Source organism: Lynx canadensis, chromosome D2 (genome assembly GCF_007474595.2).
Source record: "Lynx canadensis isolate LIC74 chromosome D2, mLynCan4.pri.v2, whole genome shotgun sequence".
Taxonomy (NCBI): Eukaryota; Metazoa; Chordata; class Mammalia; order Carnivora; family Felidae; genus Lynx; species Lynx canadensis.
The window spans coordinates 5,889,543-5,912,155 of record NC_044313.2 but is presented as its reverse complement, the minus strand read 5'-3'; the positions used below and the strand labels follow the sequence as shown (position 1 = coordinate 5,912,155).

General features: G+C 51.3%; 1 protein-coding gene across 1 annotated transcript in view; it reads right to left on the bottom strand.

The window, feature by feature from the left end:
- Positions 1-2,230: 2,230 nt before the first annotated feature.
- CD2H10orf90 (chromosome D2 C10orf90 homolog) overlaps positions 2,231-22,613 on the bottom strand; it is a 77,537-nt gene continuing 57,154 nt past the window's right edge. Inside the window, exons 5-8 of the mRNA XM_030335470.1 lie at positions 20,334-20,511; positions 6,643-6,706; positions 3,226-3,325; positions 2,231-3,137 (exon numbers count right to left, since the gene is read on the bottom strand). Of these exons, the coding sequence (XP_030191330.1) occupies positions 3,099-3,137; positions 3,226-3,325; positions 6,643-6,706; positions 20,334-20,511 (381 nt within the window). The 3' untranslated portion in view covers positions 2,231-3,098. The remainder of the gene's footprint in view (positions 3,138-3,225; positions 3,326-6,642; positions 6,707-20,333; positions 20,512-22,613) is intronic.

Sequence of the window (22,613 nt, the reverse complement as noted above, 5' to 3'; positions counted from 1 at the left end):
GAGAAAAGATCAGCTCCAGCCAGACATTACAAATTCCTCAGAATTACCCAGAACTCCACCTCAGGCTGCTTAGTTAAGAAGTGTCCTCAGAAATACCTCATTCAATGGCATTCGATCCCAAGTTGACTTTTACTTATTGTGTGTATGTATGTGTGTGTGTGTGTGTGTTTATATACATTATATGTTTAAATATATACATATATATTTAAGTTTATTTTTATTTATTTCGAGAGAGAAAGAGAGAGCAAGCAGGGGAGGGGCAGAGAGAGAGAGAGGGAGACAGAATCCCAAGCAGGCTCTGCACCATCAGCTCAGAGTCGGAGGTGGGGCTCAAGCTTACAAACGTAAGATCATAACCTGAGCCCAAGTCAAGAGCTGGACACTTAACCGACTGAGCCTCCCAGGTGCCCCAAACTTACTGCTTACGTTTTAAGACTTGGCATCAGGTTTGCAGAGGGGGTAAGCTCTTCATGGGCAACTTTCGGAAGGTGGATCCATCTAGGAACTCTGAGATACTTGGTTGTTAGGTGACATAAACCCAGTTCTTAGAAAGTGTCGGAGAACAGTCTAGAAGTGGTTGGACCCTGAATTTAAATTTTTGGCTAGGAAAAGCTTGGGAGACTCTCTGAAGATATTAAAGGAAAATAAGAAAAGGTGTGGCAGGATCTTTACCTGAGAAAGACTGTCCTGAACTAATGTAGATTTGACCTAAACTATTTAAAAGAGCACTAAATGTGAATAGAAATTCAGTGTACCATCTTGGAAGTTCAAGGAAGCCGGAATTAACCTCAAGGGTAAGCATCAACCACACTGTTGAAATTGTTTCTAAGGGGGAGAAGAGCTTGAGAGAAAAAGTAAGCTTGCGAAGCATCCTCTTTGTAGGACTGACTGTTGCTGCAGCAACCCACAAAGTTAACGGTCTTTCCGACACACCTTAGTGCCAAGCTGAGGCATGATGGGAAAGAACAACTCACGGCCCCTGCGCCCAAGGTCTCCACTTCTGCATCCGCGTGACAGGACACACTCGGGGTATGCTTGCTTCGGGTCGGGCACGCTTCGCTTCCGAGCACCTTATTCCCACGGATGACTCCGTTCCCATAACGACCGCGAGGAGGTGACGTTTTCTCCGTTTTATAGGTGAGGAAACTGAGGCTGGGCTAAGGAACGTGCTGGGCCAACGTTCGCCTCTGTCCTCTTGCCCTGGCGAAGCTGCCCTTCTTGCCTGCTCCGTTGAAGTGAATCTGGGCCCTGTGTTTTCCCTCCGCTCGCGGGCACAATGCTAAGCTTTGTCGGTAAAGGAGACTGAGACACTGTGGGAGAGAAGGGTGCCGCCTTCTAGGCCTGGGGCAGTTTGCTCAGCGGGCTCCTGTGGGTCAGGCTGCGGCTGCTTCCCCAGCATCCCCCCCCCAGGCAGTACCAGAGCAAAGTAACATGGCTCCCTGTGCATCTTAGAGATCCGGCTTCTGGAAAGTTCCAGAGGGAGGATTTTCAACCAGATCCATCAGCAGGGCATCGCAGGAACGCCTGTCACCTGTGGAGCCACAATCATCCCTCTGCATCCTATCTGCTCCTTCCAGGACACTGTCGCTGCCACCTGCACACTTCCGAGTTTCCTTGACGTCTCACTCACCAATCCCTCGTTACTCCAGTCCCGTTATGGTAAATGGTTGTGGACATCATGCTTCCCCGTCCGAGTTGCCGTGTGGTTTCTCTCTCCTGACTGGATCCAGACCGACACCCTTGCCTAAGGGCACAGACCGGGGAGCAGTGCAGCCAAGACCTGAATCCGGAGTCTTCTCCTGACCATGTTGTTCGATCGTCTCCGGCTGGTGGGTTCTGATACAATGCCCCCAAAGGACAAAGCACCAATTCATCCCGGAGGGCAGGGCAGAGGGGACGGTGTCAGGAGAGAATCTGGGGTTTTTAAGCAGTTTTCTGGCAGATACAGAAATGAAAGGCGTTCCAGAAAAGGGGATGGTCTATGCAATATTGGAGGAAGGATGGGGACAGGGGTGCCGGCAGGGCCTGGCTTCTCCCAAGCCTGCTCTCTGGGGACGACCTTCCTCCCCTGGGCATCAGGAAGCACGGGGCTCCTGACCTGGGCGCTGGGGCGGTTAGAGGAGCAGGTCAGAGGCCATTTCTCACCGAGTGTCATTCATAGAGGCTGCTCGGTTTATAAAGCAGAATACACAACAGCGATACTTTAATTTTTGTAATAACTGCATTTATTTCCATTTTTGATAAAAACTAGTTAGGTTCTTAACTCCCCGAACACACATTTATAAATATTGAACAATGTCAATCGTTGGAAAGACAGACGGCACAGCTGGAGCCATCGGGCCATTTTTGGCGACCCGGCCGGCTTTTGTTTTGGGAGGAGGGGGGCTTTGTGGTAAACACTGAGGTCACCTATAATTTTTTTCCCACCAATTCTGCTCTCCTGGCTTCTGTGGAAACAGAGTCTTTTTCTAGAGGAGGACTCAGAGCGGGGTGGGGTAGTGAGGGTGCCCTGGCCACCCCAGGTCACAGAGGAGCAGGCTGTATGCCCCTGGCCTCTGGCAGAGTGCCCACTACCTTCCAAGGTCAGCTTCTAGCCTTCTGTGGCCCACACAGCCAGGGAATTTTGAAGAATAATGGGTGCTAACTTGGAGTTTGCAGAACTGGCAAAAGTTGGGATTGATACTTAAAAAGTGATAGATTTAGGTCCCCAAATTTGATTAAAAAAAAAAACAAAACCAATAACCCCCCGGGATCTAGGCCCATGTGAACGGATAAGGCCTCCCCCCACCACCCCGGTGGGATGTGGCTGAAACTCCAAATCTAAAAGTAAGTCCCAAAGTGGAAAAATGAAGGGGCTGTGTCTAGAGGTTTGCATCCCACCGGTCACCCCTCTAGAGTCTGGGGACCCATTTCCTCAAGGGTTACTGTTCTTGTGTGGTTTGGGTAAGCAATTCAGGAAGCTAGGTTTTCCTTTCTGAAAAAAAAAATCCAAAATACAATAAGTTTTCATTTCATGAAGATGATGCTACGTTTAATGGTTGATCCAGCGTTTGAAGTCATCTCGGGTCCAGGTAGGGGGTCAGCAGGGCGGCCTGTGTTTAGACCGCGTTCCTTTGAAGCAGCTGGTCCAGTAATTGCTAGGGAAGCAGGAGACAAACATGTGAAGTTCAGGTTCAGCATCTGTGAGCCACGCACACATCACACCTGCTGGGGCCAGGCCATTACCTTTTTGAAGACTTCAGCACGGAGTCTGTTACTCTGTAAGATCACTCTTTTCTTTTGTTCTTCTTTTTTCCTTTTAACTTCCGGCAAGTTATTATAGATTCTGAAACAGATTCAGAAAACCTGTGGAATGGTAGCAAGACAACGTGTGCCTGTGGGGGAGCTGGGTCCTGTCTTGTCGGCAGGCTCTCCCTCTACAAAGAGGAGCCCAGCTGCAGAGGGGCCGTCTCGGAGCTGGGAGGCGCCCGGACCCAGCGCTGCCCTACCGGCTCTGTCTCCAGAACAGGCAGTGGAAGCTGGGACATCACCAGTGGGCAGCACCCCCCCCCCCCCCCCGACCCGGGGTCAAAGCTAAGAAGCCAGCTGTGGGAGTGACCGTCCCTTCTGTGCCACCTCCCCCTCCCACTGTCTAAGACATGCTTGTTTAAAGCGAGAGATTCCAAACCTACTGCTTTGCCCCTCCGTGTAAACTTGCCCCAGGTACCATTTTCCTACAATTTTTTTTTACCTTCCTGTGACTTAGAAACAGAGCGCTGAATACATGGAAGTAACAGGAATTGTGCTGGAATAACACACACACAAATGTGTATTTACCTCTTAACCTGATGCCTTCCTAATCAAACTGCTTCCAAATACGTCTCAGGCATACGTATTATGCTCTTGTCCTGGTGTAAAGTGAGGAGTTTTCAAGGGAAGTGGGGCCCAAGAGACCTTCTTCTGGACCCTTCCTTCCTACCTCCTAGCGGGAGCTGTTTGCATACTGACACCAAACAATATTTCTGCGAGAATCCACAGACACAGTAGAGCGGCTGCGCCTGGGCTTTTGGGTTTTGCTAGATACATGGTACGTGGATCAACACCTTTTTGTCATGTTCTTTCATGTCTGAAAGCCAGACAAAATTTGTTTAATCGGTTCCACTGTTAAAATAATAATTAACGAAGTATAAAAACATTAATGATGACAAAATTAGCAGGTGACGTTATCTTGGTTTCTGAGCACCGGGCTGACCACCTGACGTGAATGTTCTCAATCGTCACAACAGTCGAGAGAGGCACGCAGTGTCCTGCTTCCATAGGAACGAGGAACCCGAGCCCCAGCGAGGCCGGGAGACTCGTGTAAAGTCCGTCAGCTGGAGGATGGGCTGGGCTCTGAACCTTGGTCTGTCCATCCCTACACAGCACTGTCCCCCCGACCAGGTAGCAGAAAACGTCTGGGAAAAGCTTATGCCGTTGACACGGTTTGAATGAATAAATGAACACACGGTTGCCATATCCAGGAACTATTCTAGAAAGGGCCAGGGAGAGGACTGTAGGGAATCAGTAGGCAAGCTGAATGTCCCAAAGTTCCATGGTGGAAATCCCTTCAGATGCACAGAGACCGTCTTCCTGACACCAACCATCTGAATCATGTGGGCAATTTCAGATAAAAATTCCGGGTCTCACTCCTAGGGGCCTGGACGCAGTATTTTGTTAAAAGGACTTTCTAAATAACCTACGGTATATCCATACGATGCACCCCGTGGCAGATATTTAAGTGAATGAGGAAAATCATCCATAACTGTATCTTTTGACATAGAAAGACCCCGCAGACATAAAGTGAAAAAAGGCTATGGAAAAAATATATATAATATGATGCCATTTATGGTTAAAAATTGGACAATTGTAGGGGCGCCTGGGTGGCTCGGTCAGTTAAGCGTCCGACTTCGGCTCAGGTCATGATCTCGCGGTTTGTGAGTTCCAGCCCCACGTCGGGCTCTGTGCTGACAGCTCGGAGCCTGGAGCCTGCTTCGGATTCTGGGTCTCCCCCTCTCTCTGCCCCTCCCCCACTTGTGCTCTGTCTCTCTCTATCAAAAATAAATAAAATGTAAAAAAAATTTTAAAAATTGGATAATTGTAGATGTACAAATAAAAATCCATTTTCAGGCACAGAAAGGACACACAGACAGCTGATAACCGTGGGTCTCTGAAGAAAGGCCTGGGTGCAGGGACGTGATGTGGGGGGAAGACAGTTGGTCATGGGGGACTGTAGTTTCATCTCCACTGTTTGAGTTTTTAAGATAAAAACTACTAACAAAGAAAACAAAAGAAAAGAAAGCTCTGGTGAGACTGAGGACTGAGGGCCAGGGTCAGAGCCCATTCAGGGCACAGAGTGAAAACCCCAGCACTGACTCCTTCCAGGGGAGGCACCTTAACCTGGCTTGTGTGTCCTCTCCGAACCTCAGTTTCCTTTTTCGTAAAACGATAGGACGATCCTGTCCACCATGAGTGCCGCCTTGAGCTCTATCATTTTAATTGCAAGGCTCCATAATAGCAGTTTGGGGTTTGGAGACTGGGAGGGAGAGAGTTGGCTGAATTTTTTCACTGAATTGAAAAAGGAATACTTTTGGCCTGAGGGTATACACAACCCTACACTTCTAAAACGGCAAGTCTGAAAACCCAGCGGCCCTGTAAACCCCTGGCTAGAAGGCGGTGAACCAGGTTGCTAATGGGATGGCCCCCTTTCTCCTCCCTTGCACGTTTTCACTTACAAAGGGGTTCCCTGCAGATGCCCGAAGTTGGCTCATTATCACAGAAGCGATACAGTCATAGTAAAAGCAGAAATGCTGTGCCTGGGCCGTGGAGAAACACATTCTTCCTATTTCCGTAGTTTCTCTCAGCACACTATCAGTTTGGTTTAATTATTACAGCTCCTCCCAGCGCTAGATACTTTATGATAAACTGATGACATTTTACTGGCACGAACTTGGCCGACACTGCCGAGTTATAACATTTTGGTGACGAGGCCCGGGGCTCAGAAAGAATGGCCCCCTTTGTGTGCAGCAGGTGGGTGAGAATTAGTAGGGGTCTAGGGCAGCAACCAGCCACACAGAACAGGGAGAGCTAGCTTGTGGACAGCGAGGCCTCCAAGCCCGCCGGGGATGGAACAGCGGGAACACCCAGCGCGTGGCCCTCTGTGGCTTTGCGGGCTCCCACACGCCAGCGGCCTCCAAGTTTGGACTCCCTTCGGCAGGCTCCGCCACCGTCCAGGCCCTCAGGAGAAACCACCTCTGTCCTCCTCCCGAAATTACCTTCAAAGGTGCACCGCGACCGACGGCTCCTGCCCACAGAGACGATGAGAGCGTGCAGAAGCGCTCCCATTACGAGCCTGGGGATCTCTCAGAGACCAGTTACCGGATCAGTTCAGAAGCCAAGACCCACCGCTTTCCCAAGGCTTTTCCAAGAACGGCATTAACGTTCCGAGGTGCGATTGGACAAATGCACTTCTTTCAGCCAGCTTCTCAAATTCACGGCCAAGAAGACCTCAGACCTTAGAGGCAGAGCTGACAACAATGGCCGCTCTGGACGGCACTTGGATGCGTCGGCCCCCCCACTCTGCCATCTTCCCCCACAACTTCTTGACCTCCAACCACCACCAAGTACCTTTTAGATCGCAGGTGCATCTCCTTCTCCGAAATGTACCTTTCTTTGGGTTTGAACAAGTTATCTGGAAAGAAACAGAAAGATTAGTTTCAGAAGCTATGGCTATTGCACATTTCTAGAGAAACATTACAGTGGGCCCAGGACGCACTTGGTTATTGAGCCTCAGTCTAAGCCCTCACCTGTCACAAACACTGCAGGGCTCAGTGGACACTCACATACCACAAACAGACTGAAACTGACAACCAGCAGGTTGGTCTTGATGACAGTTAAACGCGGGCGTGAAGTACAAGGTCAGCGTCTAACATACCTTGTAGACAGTGACTCCTTCATGTGCTTCATCTAGCAACATTCCTAGGGTGCGGGGGGCAGTGCTACGGTGGCCCCAAAACGTGCTTCAGGGTCACCTTGGGTACGGGTGTCTGGTCATTTCACCCACAAAAGATCTCCACACTAGGTTTTTGGTACCTCTGAGGACAAGGAAGTCTCCCAGCTATCACTGGAGCATTTTGAGAGCAGGGATTGATACTCATAAGTGGGCCCCCGCCCCTCAGGGACATTCAGCCTCTGAATCCATTCTCACGGCGGGAATACCCCTTTTCAGAGTCGGAAAGGCAACGGACAACAACATAGTAGGAACGCCTGTCTAGGGTCCTTTGAGAAAGTGCACAGTGACTGAGAATCACTATGAGTCTGGAATGTTTTCAGTGTAAATACATATTACTAATTACAATGAGGTTTGTACATTAAAAGTGGTACGTATTTTACGGTTTATTTATTTATTTTGAGAGAGAGAGAGAGAGCGCGTGTGCACGCAGGCGGGGCAGAAAAAGAGGGCGAGAGGGAGATCCCCAAGCAGGCTCTGCACTGTCAGCACACAGCCCAACGCAAGGCTCAAACTCACAAACCGTGAGATCGTGACCCGAGCTGAAAGCAAGAGTTGGACGCTTAACCGACTGAGCCACCCAGGCGCCCCAAAAGTAGTATGTATGTTTTCAAAACAGCGTATATGTACCTTTTTGCAATAACTTAAATCCCCACGATGCTCTCCACCCTATGGATTAACCAAGAGTCGGTCACGCAAAAATACTCTTGGGGTACGTGTTACATGGAGTTACAGCTGAGAAGCTGCCACGCTTTCTGAAACACCTAGACAGTGACCAGTTTACCCCTTCCATTGAGCAAAGCAGGCGCACGACGCAGCATCCTAGCTAAGTGTCACACAGTTGAAAGGGGCTCCTTGGGATCCCCAGCAAAGACCCCATGTGTCTCTATTAATCTCCATGTGGATCTATCCCCTCACTCAGTAGAGCCACGCAAGACTTCTCGGGCTTACAGAATTTTCCATGAATATACACGAAGGGGGGTGGGTAAAGAGAGGGATGCTAACAAATTTGTCCCCTCTGGAGAAAGAAAACACTGGTACTGATTTACAAGTTGCAAACAACACAGTGGCTGAGCTTGTAGTCTGTCTGGTTACTCAACGCAGAAGAAAAAATGGCACCATTGCTAAACTTCAAAGGGAAGACTCAGAGAAGAAATACGAGAGGGGTCAAAACAATCAGAAGAATGTTCCCAGCTAGAGGGAAATGTCCCCAGTGTAAAGGAGCAGCCAACATCACCGCGAAGATCTCCAGGGTGCCTCCCAGCAGCCCACACCTGGCCTTCGCTCCAGGTAGGACCAGACCAGCGTGGAGAGCCTCAGACACAACCTAATCACTTTCCCAAGGAAATGGGGTGGCACCTCAAGGTGGGCACTTATGCACTTGGGTGAGCACTTGTATGACTGGTTGAAGACTCCCACTCAGGTGAGGAGAAGGAACCTCTACAAAAAATTAGCCTCAAACCTGGATTAGCACTCGCTCAGGAGCCGCTCAAGAGTAGAGGGAGGTCAAGCCAGACAGACAGACGGACAGACAGACAGTGTTCCAAGGGAATACGAATACAAATTGGAGTTGTGACTTTTTTTTTTACAATCTTAATCCAATTGTACGCCGTCTCCTCTGGGAAACCAGATTTTTTTTTTTTTTTTTTTAAAGTTTGTTTCTTTAGAGCACCTGATACCACAATGGAGCTTTGGTTTTGTTTCCAAGAGGAAACAAAAGCAAATGCGAGCTCCTTGGCACCTCCACTGTTTTGTTTTCTGGACTCTTCGTGGCCTGCTGTGCCTCTGCGGAAATTTGAATTCGGGGCCCAGCAGCCCCGTTAGGTACAAAAAACAAGCAGGGCTCCGTCCAAGAGGGCGCGCCCCAGCTGGTGGGCTCCACCCACGCTTTAGGAAAGTGTCTGCTCCTCGGCTGCTGACTTGAGTTTTCCTAACAGCACCAAACACATCGGATGAACGGTGAGACCTTTTGTTCTGGTGGGGAGGGAAGAGAGAGGCGGCAGGTCTATGCCCCTGGAGGAAGTTGTGTGAAATAAAACAAGGGTGTCGCTAATGGCTCCCAACCTCACCGGGGCGAACAGAGCCCGGCCTGGCACTTTGAGAGCCGTGTGTCACATCCGAGGGGTCCACGTTGTTATTTACAGCAGGACCGCTAGGGTTCACTGGACGCCTTCCAACCTGATCTCCCCTGACCTGCACACCAACCCTGTGACATGCGCGTGATTTTTTTGGGCTTTAGCGTCCAGGTAATCAGACTTCAAAGAGTTGGGTTTCAGCCCGAATCAGTCCAGCCCCGTCCACACAGGCTCTTGACCTCAGAACACTGCTGCTAATTCGTACTGCAGAATCCATATTTTGGGGCATCCTGAAGAGTGCCAGCTCCCTTCCCATGAGATGCACCCAACCTTTGTTTTTCTTATCCTCCTTCCTCCTACATCTAATGAGCAACTCCTACGTCACCAGGGGAGGCTCAGAAGAAAACAAAAGTAGGTAGGATCCTGCCACCATGAATTTCATTTGTGGAGGGGGGAGGCCAGATAATTTACAAACTGGCCACAAAGAATCAGGCAAGTGCTCTGATAGCCACATGGTAGAGGGGGGCCGGGGCGGTTGGGAGGGCCCCTCGGGGGAGGAGGTATTTAAACCACAACCCAAATGGCCACAAGACCAGCAGTGGGGAGGCCTGGTGGGAACCAAAGAGGGAGGGAGGAGGGCACGAGGCGCGAGGTGACGTCAGGCCAGTGGCTGGCCCAAGATCAAAGACAGCAACATTCTCCCCCCAGGTCACCCTTGACAACCACCAGGGGGCTTTGACCACGATGCCCACGCGTGGGCATTGGAAACGTGAACCCCAAGCTCCAGGTGATGCTAACGTGCACACAAACTGGGAGGCATCCGTACTGTGCTCCGCAGGCCTGTTTTTAGGAGCTTTTTCTCCACAGTGAGAGAGACAGAGAGCCACGTGGGGTTCACACAGGAGATCCGACGTGTGTTGTTAGGAGACGACCGGTGGCTGTTCATACACAAACCAGGTGGAGGAGGTACAAACAGGCCGAAGGGAGCAGATCAGGCACTTGGGGGGGGGGATCCTGGAGACGGCGGTGCTCCCGGGGCCAGGAAGCAGGTGGTCTCCAGCCTCAGGGACACTGCCCATGTGCAAAGTGAGGTGCAGAGAGGAATCAGGGTGACGCCCAGGCTGTGCGCTGGACTGGCCATTCATGTGATGACTGTTAATGCTTTCACCTCTTCGGCGCTCTGGTGAGACACCCGGGGAACTAAGCCCAGGGTGAGAGCCAGATAAATGAGGCCTTTAGGGGCCAGAACCGAGGGTCTGTGTGGGGTCTAGGGCTCTGGGGGAGACTTCCGAGCAGCAGACAGCTAAGCCGAATCTTGAAAAAGGAAGAGCTGTCCCCAACGGTGGAGAGGAATGAGGCAGCCCCACTGGGACCCGCCTGCAGCCAGAGATGGTTTTACAAGGACAGGTGCAGGGGACCCGTCTGGGACCTCATTTCAGGGAATAGAAACCATCCTGCATGAGCTTTGCTCAAAAATACAGCGAAATCGCATCTATCCGTTCTCTTGGAATGAAAATTCTGCCTTTATGAAATTAAAGTGACGGGCGAGCACAATTTTCAGCCTGCTTACTGGTCTTTTATGGATTTTCCTTAAAGCTTTGTTGTTCTAACTCACTGATACAGAGGAAAGAAAACCATGGCTGTAGTCACTTCTCATTAACATTCAAATCGAGGAAGTTTGGGGTTTGTTTTCAGTTTTTTCAATAAAATGACTAAGGTAAATTGCCCATTTCTGTATTTCTAGAAAGTCGCGCCTGTGCCCCCCCCCCCCCCCCCCCCACTCCCAATCTCTTGTGTCTGGCTCATTACCGTAACCGAGCCATAGGGCCTGTGTTGATCATTTAATTTGCAAGGCCAGACATGCTTCAGCCCTTACCTGTTTCAAAGTCAGCCAATAACCAGCTACCAAGATTTTGGTGCTTCGGAGGCTGCTCTGGGAGAGCAGCTGAGTAAAAGCTGAGCCCCAATACCCCGTCAATCTCTATAAATACCTGTGGGTGTTTATTACAGCCCTCACCTCCTACATGTGAACACACACACATACACACACACACATACACACACACACACACACACACACACACACACACACAGATGGGTGGACTCCACATTCAGGGGGCTCTCAGTATTGCCAGGAGGCAGCAAGGATCACCCAGACGCCAGCAGATTGGTTGTTTATGGGGCTGAGGTTCTTTTTCCTGTGCGCACAGAGCCCTTATCTACCGCTCTGATTGCAAAGCTTCATTTTCCCTATTGAACAAGTAATCTAAATGATAATCAAGTTCACACTGGATTTATTACTACGATGCCCTCCCAGAAGCTCATTTTCTGCAGTCACCCTGAGCACTTTGAAGAATCCTTCAGGCACTTGCTTCCCCTATCTTAGAAACACCAAAACCAAGGGATGCCTGTTGGAGAGAATCCAGCAGGGAGCCAACAAACCACTTTGGAGTGTAGACACCAAGTCTACACCTCTCAGAATCTTCTATTAGAGACAGGGCCTCCCAAAAGGAATGAAAATGGGGTATGTTTGGGGGGAACATCTCTGAGGATGTTCTCTAAAAAAAGGCTCCCCAAATCTCGTGTTCTGAGATCACAAGGCTGCTCATTTTGCCAGTGAGCTGTTCAGAGCCAATGAGCAGCTGAACATCCGGCCGCTGGAATAATCACATGGTGGTTTTCAAGAGTTGAATCTCATTACTTGCGCCTCATTTCTATTCAGCTCCCTTCAATGGGACCTCTAATCTGCTTGACAGAGGCAACAGCAAAGGGGGCTCGCTTGGACTAATTAGCCCTCCAGAAATTAAATGATACACATCACACCGGACAAAGGCAACAACTGGAAAGACTCTTAGGCGGCTTGCTTCCGAAGTGCTCTTGAGATGATGAAGTCTTGGGCTGGATAACCGTTTCCCATTTTTCTCAGATCTGTTCTAGCCTTCGGTGGAATCCAGCTCTGAATGACAGTTCCACACCGTGAACAGCCTGCTCCGGGGGCCCGGAAGGTGGTGGACGCGGCCCAGATACTGGCATTTAAGTGAAAGCGATGCTCGTCCCAATCGCCACCCGGCCACACAACAGAGAGGCTGCTATCAGAGTGTGCGAGTGTAGTGAGGCTCTCAGATCCTTCTGGCGAAGGCATACAACATTCAGAAATGAAAAATAAACCAGAGGTCTCCGGGGATCATCCGTTTCTCTTTGCAGGCTCAGTGTGAGAAGCAGAGTACGAAGCCTCCTGGTTAGAGAAGACTCACTCGTTCTCTTCTTGGAGAGCTCAGCTCCTGCACAGAGATTCACCCCCGAGTTCAGAGCCTGAGTGCGGCGATGGCACGGTGATGAGAAAGGCTCACCAAGAACGCAGGCGGATCTTCGTAACTGAACTCTTTTTTTTTTAAGTTTCTTTTCTTTCTTTCTTTTTTTTGAAAGAGAGGTAGAAAGTGAGTGGGGGAAAGGACAGAGAGAGAGGGAGACAGAATCCCAAGCAGGATCTGTACAGTGCAGAGCCCGATGTGGGGCTCGAGCTCACCAACCGGGAGATCGTGACCTGAGTCGAAACCAAGAGTCGGGCATGTAACTGACTGAGCCACCCAGGCGCCCCGTGATGGGAGAACTCTTGACCCAGCATGGCGCAGACGGGGCCCGGGGACCACAGCTCCAGCTCCCCCAGCTGAAGGAAACAGATCCCCAGGTCAAACATGTCTATTAAGAACAGTTTTGGAGATAAATGGAGTCTTTACGCAATTCCCTGGTCAGATCCTGAACTCAGACCAAAAGCAGCAGCACAAGCCCTCAGGGGCTTTTCCGACGTGGCTCTAGACTTGGTTTCCAGCTGTCTGCCAGACCAGCTCTTACCCCAAGTGGCACGAAACCCCTTGAGGACAAGGGGGTTGGATTTCTTGTACTCTGTTTGCTTTCTCACCACCCCCCCAACACCCCTGCTCCTTTCCATCCACACTCCATCCCTGAAGCCAAAGACAAATTTCCATTTATTACTTAATCACTCCTCAAAGACCCAGCAAAGGATAAAGGGGCCCCAAGGCTCTCTGTTGGCTCCCACAAAAGCCACGGGGACCACAGAGGAAGGCGAGCCTGTGTCCGCGAGGTCTCTCCCCTGCATCACTCCTGTCTGAGCTCTTGGTATAGACAAGCCCCCTCCTTCTCCCATTATGTCACACGGTCACGCTTGTGACATACTTTCCAAAGGGACTACCTGGCTCCTCTTGTCTGATGGACATCGTGCTGGGTACCAGCATGATGGCATTGGTGCGGATGCCAGGGGAACCCTCACGGTCTAGGCAGGGCCTGTCAACGCACAAGCACCCAGTGGGGCAAAGCCGAACACAGACTGCGAAGCCGGCACCACAGTCTGCTGCCCAGAGGTCCCCACGGCCCTCCACCCTTGCTTCCTGACACTGCTAGACCAAAAGAATACAAGCAAGGAGGGTAAGGCCCCCCTCCCGCCGTCCCAAGTGGCTGTGGGAAACGGCAGACTTACACTCTGGTTGGGGTTTCCTTAGCAAACCATGGTCGATCTTTCTATAAGCAAAGATTCCTAGAACAACATTTCCAGAGTGAACTCTCAAGAAGTAGATCAAAGCATTCCAAGGTAAAAACAAACAAACAAAAAAGTTTAGGGAAAACAAGGTTGAACAAATGTAAGCAGTCTTCATTGTTGCACAACTTCTCAGTGCCTTTAACAGTTGTAATGCTGTTTTCAAAGTTATTATTTGTAGCTAGAGGATTTAAACTCTATTAGAAAGAAAATCTGGTGTACTCGCCCCCACGTTTTCTTTAAAAGGTGTGTGTATTCAAAGGCAAGTTTAAATTACTCATTTATTTATTTTTAAAAAAAATTTTTTAACGTTTATTTATTTTTGAGACAGAGAGAGATAGAGCATGAATGGGGGAGGGTCAGAGAGAGAGGGAGACACAGAATCGGAAGCAGGCTCCAGGCTCTGAGCTGTCAGCACAGAGCCCGACGCAGGGCTCGAACTCACGGACCGCGAGATGGTGACCTGAGCCGAAGTCGGACTCCCAACCGACTGAGCCACCCAGGCGCCCCTAAATTACTCATTTAAAGGAACTTTAACAATGGCTCAAATCACACTCTTCCCCATAAGACAGCAACAGTTGGTGAAAGTCTGAAAGATTAACTGTTGATACGAGAGTCATTGTTTGCTCCAATTCCAGGGTTTCCCAGGATTTTTTCAAGAACCACAAAATATGGTGATTTACAGATGATGAATAAACTTTCCTTCTCATTGCCAAGTAGATTTATGTCCTCAGTGTCACTGCAAGGTTTACTACTGCACTGCATTGTGGGATAAGAGGGAAATCATTTGGAAAATAAAATCCAGGCAATCGAGAAAAGGAATATCTCTGAACCAGGGAGAGTCTTTTAGCTAAATCATGCTCCTTGTTTTCTTTGCAGGCTGATGAAGTAACAATTACTTTTATCTGATAAGCGCATTTAAAAACTCCTTTGTGAGTAATGGCGGGAGAACTACCCCCAAATATTTATTCAGATGTCTTACGGAGAAACATTCACGAGATCAGACCAGGCAACGACGTGGGACAACGGGGCTGGTGCTCAGCTAGCTGCGTGATGAACAGCACATTTTTATTACTGCGATGACTTCCCCAGCCATCTCATATCTGCTGGGTCACTTCTCCAGCTCGACGCTCTGGGAATGCAAATTAATTTTAATGCGCGCTCCAGCCAAGAATCATCACTGAAGGCAGATCTGCTGGAGAAGGAATTCTGCAGCGCCTTCCGGAGAATTCCGTCCCTCTGCTGGTCTGTGATTTGAATGGCTCTGACTTGGATCACCTTGGGAAGTGTGGATAATGCAATTCAGATTAATTCGGGTGCGGGAGGGCTGCGTGCCCACCGGCATTTACAATCTAGGGCGATTTGACTAGCACGCCCGCAGGACCGTAATCCAAAGTGAAGACGGTCAGGAGGGTGGGGATCCGGAGAGGTGCAAGACCACGAGCGCTCAAATGGAAGAGGGAGGGGGCGGGGGAGTGGATGGGAGTATCAGGGAGAGCTTCATGGAAGAAGGGGCTACTCCTCGTGGGTCTTCCACACATTCACGGGTTGTGGGGACAAGCTGGGAGGGCCACAGCCACAGCGATTCACAAAGAGCTAAGTGTGCATCACCACATGGTCCAGGGCGGGCACGGCAGGAGGCAGAAGGAAGAGCCTTGGGGGCAAGAGATTAAGGAAGAGGCTGGATTTTGTAGGGCAGAGACAAGTAGAGACAGATAAGCTTTCTACCAGCGGGTTTAGGGACCCTGAGGTAAGGAAGGACAGCCAATGAGACCAGCTGAGCAGGGTTGGGTGCAGGGGGGCAGAGTCAGGCTAGGAGGGGTCTCGGTCGCAGGGGTGAAATCCAGGAGGCTCTGGGCTGGGTCCACAGAGGATAGTGAGGGTTGCCGCTGACTGAGCACCTACGAGCTACAGGTTCTGTGCTGTCTATGCCTGTGGGTGCCAACCCACCTACCCCACCCTACGTCCGAGGTCGCCATACCTGATGCTTTCGGTTCGTCCCGCCCCAGATTCATTCTGCAAGGGGGAAGCAGGGACTAATTCTGAAACATTCCAATTCCCCGGTGAGGGTCGGCCCGTGAACACGACCGACCCCCGGGACCCAGGGAGCTGCATGGGGATGATGGTCCACAGCCTAGGTAACCATGGTGACGTGGGCAAAAGAGCCCTGACGGGGGAAGGGAGGGGGGAGGCCCTTAGACGGGAGAGTCTGTACCCTCAGAGGCCGAGAGCAAAGCCTGATTCCTGCCTTCCTCCTTCGGCTGCTTCTCTCCCCTTCTCTCCTCCACACTTCAACAGTCACCGCAGTGTATCCATTCTGCCCAGTTGCCATCATCCCGCATCCCACTGCCCTGCCCCGGGACTGCCTACCATGACCCGCCTGGGGCTTCCGACCTCGAAATGAGGTTCAATTTGGAAGTGGCATCTATGGTCACCCCCCTCGATCCGCACCCCCACTTGGCAGTCTAGTCCTAGCCAAACTGACACCCTGACAATTCTCTCTGCTGTGACGTTACACCCTCACCCACCCCCACCCCGCACCACCGTGCGCGGTCTCTACCTATCCCAGCGCGGCTCCGAGGTCTCCCCATCAGAAGGCACCCCCAGCCCCAAGTATCGCCTGCACCCTTTCCCTACGAGGTGGGGAGGCCCGTGAGACCTGGGACTGTACTGGGCACACAGCGGGTTCTCGAGAAAGGCTTACTAACAGGTGGATGAAAAGGCTTTTCATGTCACTTGCCACAGCCCACCCAGAGGTGGCCCAGGAGGCTCCTGGCGAGCAAGCGGACGCGTCCTCACTTTGAGAATTCAAACTCCAGCCGGCGAGACAGTAAAGACAGGCCGGGCTGTAGGCAGGGCCTTTATAATGCCACGTCCTTGTGGCTCTCTAGTCTCAGCTGTCCACGAAAATCCCCGTCTACAAAGAGGGAGCCCCGATAACGCTCACACACGTGTGCACACACATGCACGTACACGCTTGTCCCCGCCCTGAGGCCTCACAACTGCTCAGAATCCAAGGGTCAACAGGAAGCCGCATTGCACCGCCCCACCCCGGCCTTCGCCGTAATAGTCCCTGCAGGTCAGGCGCTTCCTGGGGCGGCCGCTGCCGGAGCAGGTGTCTTTCTGCCAACAGAGAGCCCACCCGCGCCTCTCCGGTCTGTCCTGGGCAGACCCCGCCGGGAGGCAGCGACCCCAGCTCAGAAAGCAAACCCGAGTCCTCCTTCTAACCGCCGTCTTGAAGCCGTAGCCGGAGTTCGTGCACGCATATGACCTGTTAACTAATTTCGCCTGGAAGAAAGACATCTTCATCTCACTTTTAGCATCTTGCCAGCGGACAGGCGGAAGGCAAGATGTGCAACGGAGACTCGTTTCATGGGGCTTAAACACTTCCTCTCACTTGCCCAGCTCACACGAGGCTCTGGTTTCAGAAGTTGTCTGATTTCACTGACCCAACACAAACAAACAGGAGCCTGAAGCTCTCATCGACACATAAATACCGCAGGGACGAGCAGAACGGCCATAAAATCCATGCCCCAAAGTCCTGCCCACGGCATCCTAGCTGCTGGGGCGAGCTCAGAACTGGGGGACTACGAAGGGTGCTTCGGTGATTTAAAGCTGTGGACTGGGTCTGATCACCTTCTATTACATACGATTTTAAAATGTTCATGTGAATATTTAAATATATTTGTAAATGTATAGATTTAAAATTATAAATATATTTTGAATATTTGAATATTTAAATGATGTAAATATCCTTTAAAGATTTCATTTAGGGGCGCCTGGGTGGCCCAGTAGGCTGAGCGTCCAACTCTTGATTTCTGCTGAGGTCATGATCCCGGGGAATCTCGGGATCAAGCCCCACATTGGGCTCTGAGCTAAGCATAGAGCCTGCTTAAGACTCACACTCTCTCTCTCTCTCTCTCTCTCCCCCCTTCTGCCCCCTCCCTCACTCGATCTCTCTCTCTCTCTCTCTCTCTCCCCTTCTGCCCCCTCCCTCACTCGATCTCTCTCTCTCTCTCCCTCTCTCCCCCCCTTCTGCCCCCTCCCTCACTCGATCTCTCTCTCTCTCTCTCTCCCTCTCTCCCCCCCTTCTGCCCCCTCCCTCACTCGATCTCTCTCTCTCTCTCTCTCTCTCCCCCTCTCTCCCCCCTTCTGCCCCCTCCCTCACTCGATCTCTCTCTCTCTCTCTAAATGGAAAAGTACGTATATTTCATTCAATGTGACCTTGTAAGGAGACCTGCTTAGGGGAAAACACCACAGTTGGATACTGTAGTGGGTAGAATTATGTCTCCCCAAAAATATATGTTCACATCTCACCCCCCACCCAGTCTGTGATTGTGACTTAACTCAGAAATAGGGTCTTTGCAGAAGTATGCAAGGGAAAATGAGGTCACACTGGATTAGGGTGGATCCTGATCCGGTGACTCATGTCTTTCTAAGATGAGGAAATTTGCAAAGACACGTAGACAAGGGGAGAAAGCCATGTGAAAGTGGAGGCAGAGAAAGCAGTGATGCATCTATAAGCCAAGGATTGCCAGAAGCCACCAGAAGCGAGGACAGGGGCATAGCCATGAATTCTCCCTCTGAGCCTCCAAAAAAAACCCCAATCATTTTAGACACCTTAATTTTGGACTTTTGGCTTCCAGACTCTGAGAGATTAAATTCCTATTATTTTAGCCAACCAGCCTGTGGTCACTTTTTTAAAGGTTTTTTTTTTTTAATGTTTATTTATTTTTGAGAGAGAGAGAGCACAAGCAAGGGAGGGGCAGAGAGAAGGGAGACGCAGAATCCCAAGCAGGCTCCAGGCTCTGAGCCGTCAGCACGGAGCCCGACGCGGGGCTCGAACTCACGAACCCTGAGATCATGACCTGAGCCGAAGTCGGATGCTTCACCGACTGAGCCGCCCAGGCGCCCCCGGCCTGTGGTCACTTCTTAAAGCAGCCCTAGGGATGACCGACGGGCATCTCCCTAATATTTGAGACGATGGTGGTTCTAGACCATTCGGCACCCACAGTGTGGCACAGCCAGTAGGTAGCTGGCCCCGAGGATGAGAACCCCAGCTCTACTGCTGCTGAACAGCCCCACCCAGAAGAAGCTCCTGAGCGTCTCTGGCCTTCCATCTCTTCCTACGCAAAGGACGGGACTGATTAAAAAGGAAGCTGATCGGATGCCGTCTTTTGTATGTGGTTCTGTTGAGCTCTACAGTGGCATTGCTCTATGTTTGTCGGCAACATATTTGTTAACTTAGCCATTTTGAACAAGCAGGATCTTCAAAACTATCAAGGCCAGCCGGCCCACACATCATGAGCACCCCCGTAGCCCTTCTCCAGACAAGGGGAGACGTCAAAGTCCCCGGGGCGGCGGGGGGTGGGGGGGGGCTCCCACTGGTGGCCGATGGCTGGTTCCTCGTAGTAACTTGAGAAGTCTGCACCGAACCTAGGTTTCTCTCTGTCGAGCCAGAGATTCTGGTCCCTGGGGGAACACGCCCAAATGCAGCCTGGGTCTGCCAGGCAGCTTGAAAATGTGAGACACACGTTCAAAGAGGGGAACTTTCCGCACATTCATTTTGTCGACTTTTTTTTTTTTTTTCTCTTTTTTTAAGCACACTGGGAAACAGCAGCAGGTGTTTTCCTGAATCCTCTACACAAGAAGGACGCATCCTTGCCTGGGTCTTAGGACCCGCAGTGCCCCGGGTGGATGAAGGAGACAGCCTGTCCACGGGCACTGCAGAGGTGAGCAGGAATTCTGGGATAACACCCTGTGTCCTCCGTCGCCCAGGCTCCCCCGAAGGATCTTGGTAATGTTTGCGAAGCTGCATTTTATTGAATATGGTTATTTCCCTAGAGGACTTTTATCCAGATTTATATGCATGATTTCACCTCCTGGGGCCAGAACGTTTTCCTAGGAAGAAAGATCTTGTTCCTCTATCCAAAGGAATAAAATGGAGGTTTCCCCAGGCCTCCAGATTTTAAGATTTGAGTTGGCAGGCCATCAGTATGGGCTCCGATGTCTCCACTGTTGCCCTCAAGCCTTCCTGTTATTCTTCCTGGTTTAATAGTCTGTTTATAAGCTCCATGAAGGAAGGACCAAGTCTAGTCTGGCTCACTGTGCTATCCCCACCTCCCAGCATGGTGCCTGGCCCAGAGGAGATTCCGGAGAACCCCCCGTCTAATGAGCGTTCGAGTGCCACCCCTCACGGGGCCAGCCTGACACTGGCTACACCGTGGGGGGGAAAGCTGGCCATCCGCGCTCTGCACTCACAGCAGGAAAGGGGGTTTCAGGATGACAAATGTTGATGTAGACAAGCTGGAGTCAACCTCTCACCCTGAGATCTGTTTTGCAATCTACGAAGGGCAAAGGGGATCTCTCGCAAATGTCTGTTAGGAGCCAAGAATTTGAACTTGCTACCCTGGCTGCTAGAGTTATGTGGCTTCCTTCCCAGCTGTAGTGGTAAATCTGTGTCCCAAGCTGGTTCTGCTGAATTCAGCACCCTGTATCAGCTCCCGCCACGGGCTGGCTCCCAGGGCAGGCTTCAGGACAACACGGAGGTTTGGATGTGCGGCACAAACCCGCGTCCTGTGCGTGTCAGGGGTATCACGTGCATCATCACTTTGGATGAAGGTCCTGGTCCTCCCAGACACCCCGTCCCACTGCCACCCCCCCCAAGCCACCTGCAGCTTACCGCTGAGAGGGTGGGGAACCGTGAACTGCTTCTTGTCGGCGCGGACAGGAAAGACACTCTGCTTCTGCACTATGTTCTCCTTCCGCTGGGCTTTTCTCTGCTGTATCATGTGTTCAAGCTTCTTCAGCCGTTCTTGTGAGCGAGAGATGAACTGGGGTTTACGGACCTCCAGCGCTTCCTAATTGCAGCGAGAGAACATCTTATTGTTAAGAGAAGTGACCCAGAACGGCAATATATCCTTCTGATTTGGTCAAGAACCTGATCAAAAGTACAACACTCGGGGCGCGCCTGGGTGGCTCAGTTGGTTAAGCACCTGACTTCGGCTCGGGTCATGATCTCACGGTTCATAAGCCCAAGCCCCGCATCAGGCTCTGTGCTGACAGTGCAGAGCCCCCTTGGGATTCTTTCTCTCTCTCCCTCTCTCTCTCTGCCCCTTCCCTGCTCTCACTCTCTCGCTCAAAAATAAAGGTAATAAATAAACTTCTTTAAAAAAAAAAAAAGTACAATGCTCAAAGACCGATAGCCCCAGCGTGCGAGCACACCACAACTTTTTTCCGGGGCCTCGTGTAAAGACCATCACAGACGTGTTGATGGTATGGGGCCTGGTGGTCAGTCCTGGCCAGCGTCAAGCATGACTTCCAACCGGCAGTGAGGTTGTGAGTGCAAAGGCATTCCTTCTCTCTGTCAACTCATTCGCTTTCCAACAGACCCAGACCTGAGGGCCCTAAACTCCATATTCCATGGGTGGGGAAGGAATGAAGGCATTATGAGTCACTTGCTTCTGCTGGGGGTTGGAAACCTCAGGCACAGACCTAGATCATCCACCCAGCGTGAAATATGTGCCTGTTGAGCAAACAGTAATCTTGGCTAACGGGAACAGCGTCTCCTTCCAGGAAGAAAATGTTGGCAAGGTATCTTTGCCTATGCAAAACGGCCCCGCAAGCTCCAGAGACGGGGTCAGCATGCCCACGTTTCCAGCTCAGCCACATCCCTCACTGTCCTCCCACCTCCACGCGTGCACTAAGCCACCTCCCCAGGTCTGCTGGAAAAGAGTGACCACCGCCGCTGCATTCTGATGGTTTATGTGGCTTCACTGTGTCGGGGAATCCCCACATTGCTTGTGAAAGGCAGGGAATATATTCCCATTTGACAGATAGAAAACCTGAGGCTCACCGGCGGATCCCACGGTGACCCTCAGCTGAGAGACCCCTACGTTTTTCCCACGCTGCCTTTCGTGCTCTTAACTTGCTACTCCTTGATCACCTCGGTTCAGGTGGTTCCTGGGCCTGGAGTAACACGCCAGCCACGCCCGTCAGTCAGAGTTCCAGCCGCTGGGGCTCCCCGTTCACCCTGAGCATCGTGGCACTTCACAGACCGCCTGGTACAAGTGATTTGCACACACTGCTGGCCATGCTGGGCCGTGAGCTCCTGGAGGGCGGGGGCCGTGTCTTACCCCCACCGTATCCTTCGCAGCCGCTACCCTGAGCTCTGCACATAGTAGGTTCTCAGCAAAGACCCTCGGGACGTGCTGCCGTGTCTGACCCGTTCCTCTGCCCGACTCCTCCTCTGCCCGGGTTCCCGGGGGAGGGCAGCTCAGGTTCCATCTGTGTCACGGATGTGGCCCTGGCAGCTGTGCCCGGGAAGGAATCTTCTCGGCTGGTCGTTCTCTATGACGCACTGGGGCCTGCAGAGATAGCCCCTGGGGACAGCTTAGGGGCCCAGCGTGGCTGCTTTGGGGGCATCCAGAGTCTCCCGCCATGGACCTACCGAGGGCCCCAGGGGTGCAGGGACCAGCCGATGGCACCATGTCCACATCTGCAGGGAGGTTTATAACGTATCAAGTGCCCGCCTAGAAGGTGTGCCCCACTATGTGACGCGCCGTTAACGGAGGCTTTGTCTTATTTGTGTGCCCTTCTCATGTTCATATCTCTGTAATTCTGAACTTTAAAAAAAGCATACATATTACGTCAACGACCACAACCCGAAAGAGACACCAAAGGAAAGCTTTCATATCCTTGAGCCTGTGGCCGTGTGATTTAGAGCAACCTCTTTAATCTTTCCAAAGCTGAATGTCCTTACATGCAGACGGGATTGTAGGGACCCCTGCTTCATGAGGGGTGCTGGGAAGATGCCCGCTCAGCGTCACTCAGAACCGCTCAATAAATGCAGTCATTGCTGTGACCATTGTCACTATGGATATTATGCAATCCTCACTCTAGCTCAGCGGAATAGGTATCGTTTCTCCATTACTCACACCGTGAAATGGAGGCCCAGAAAGGT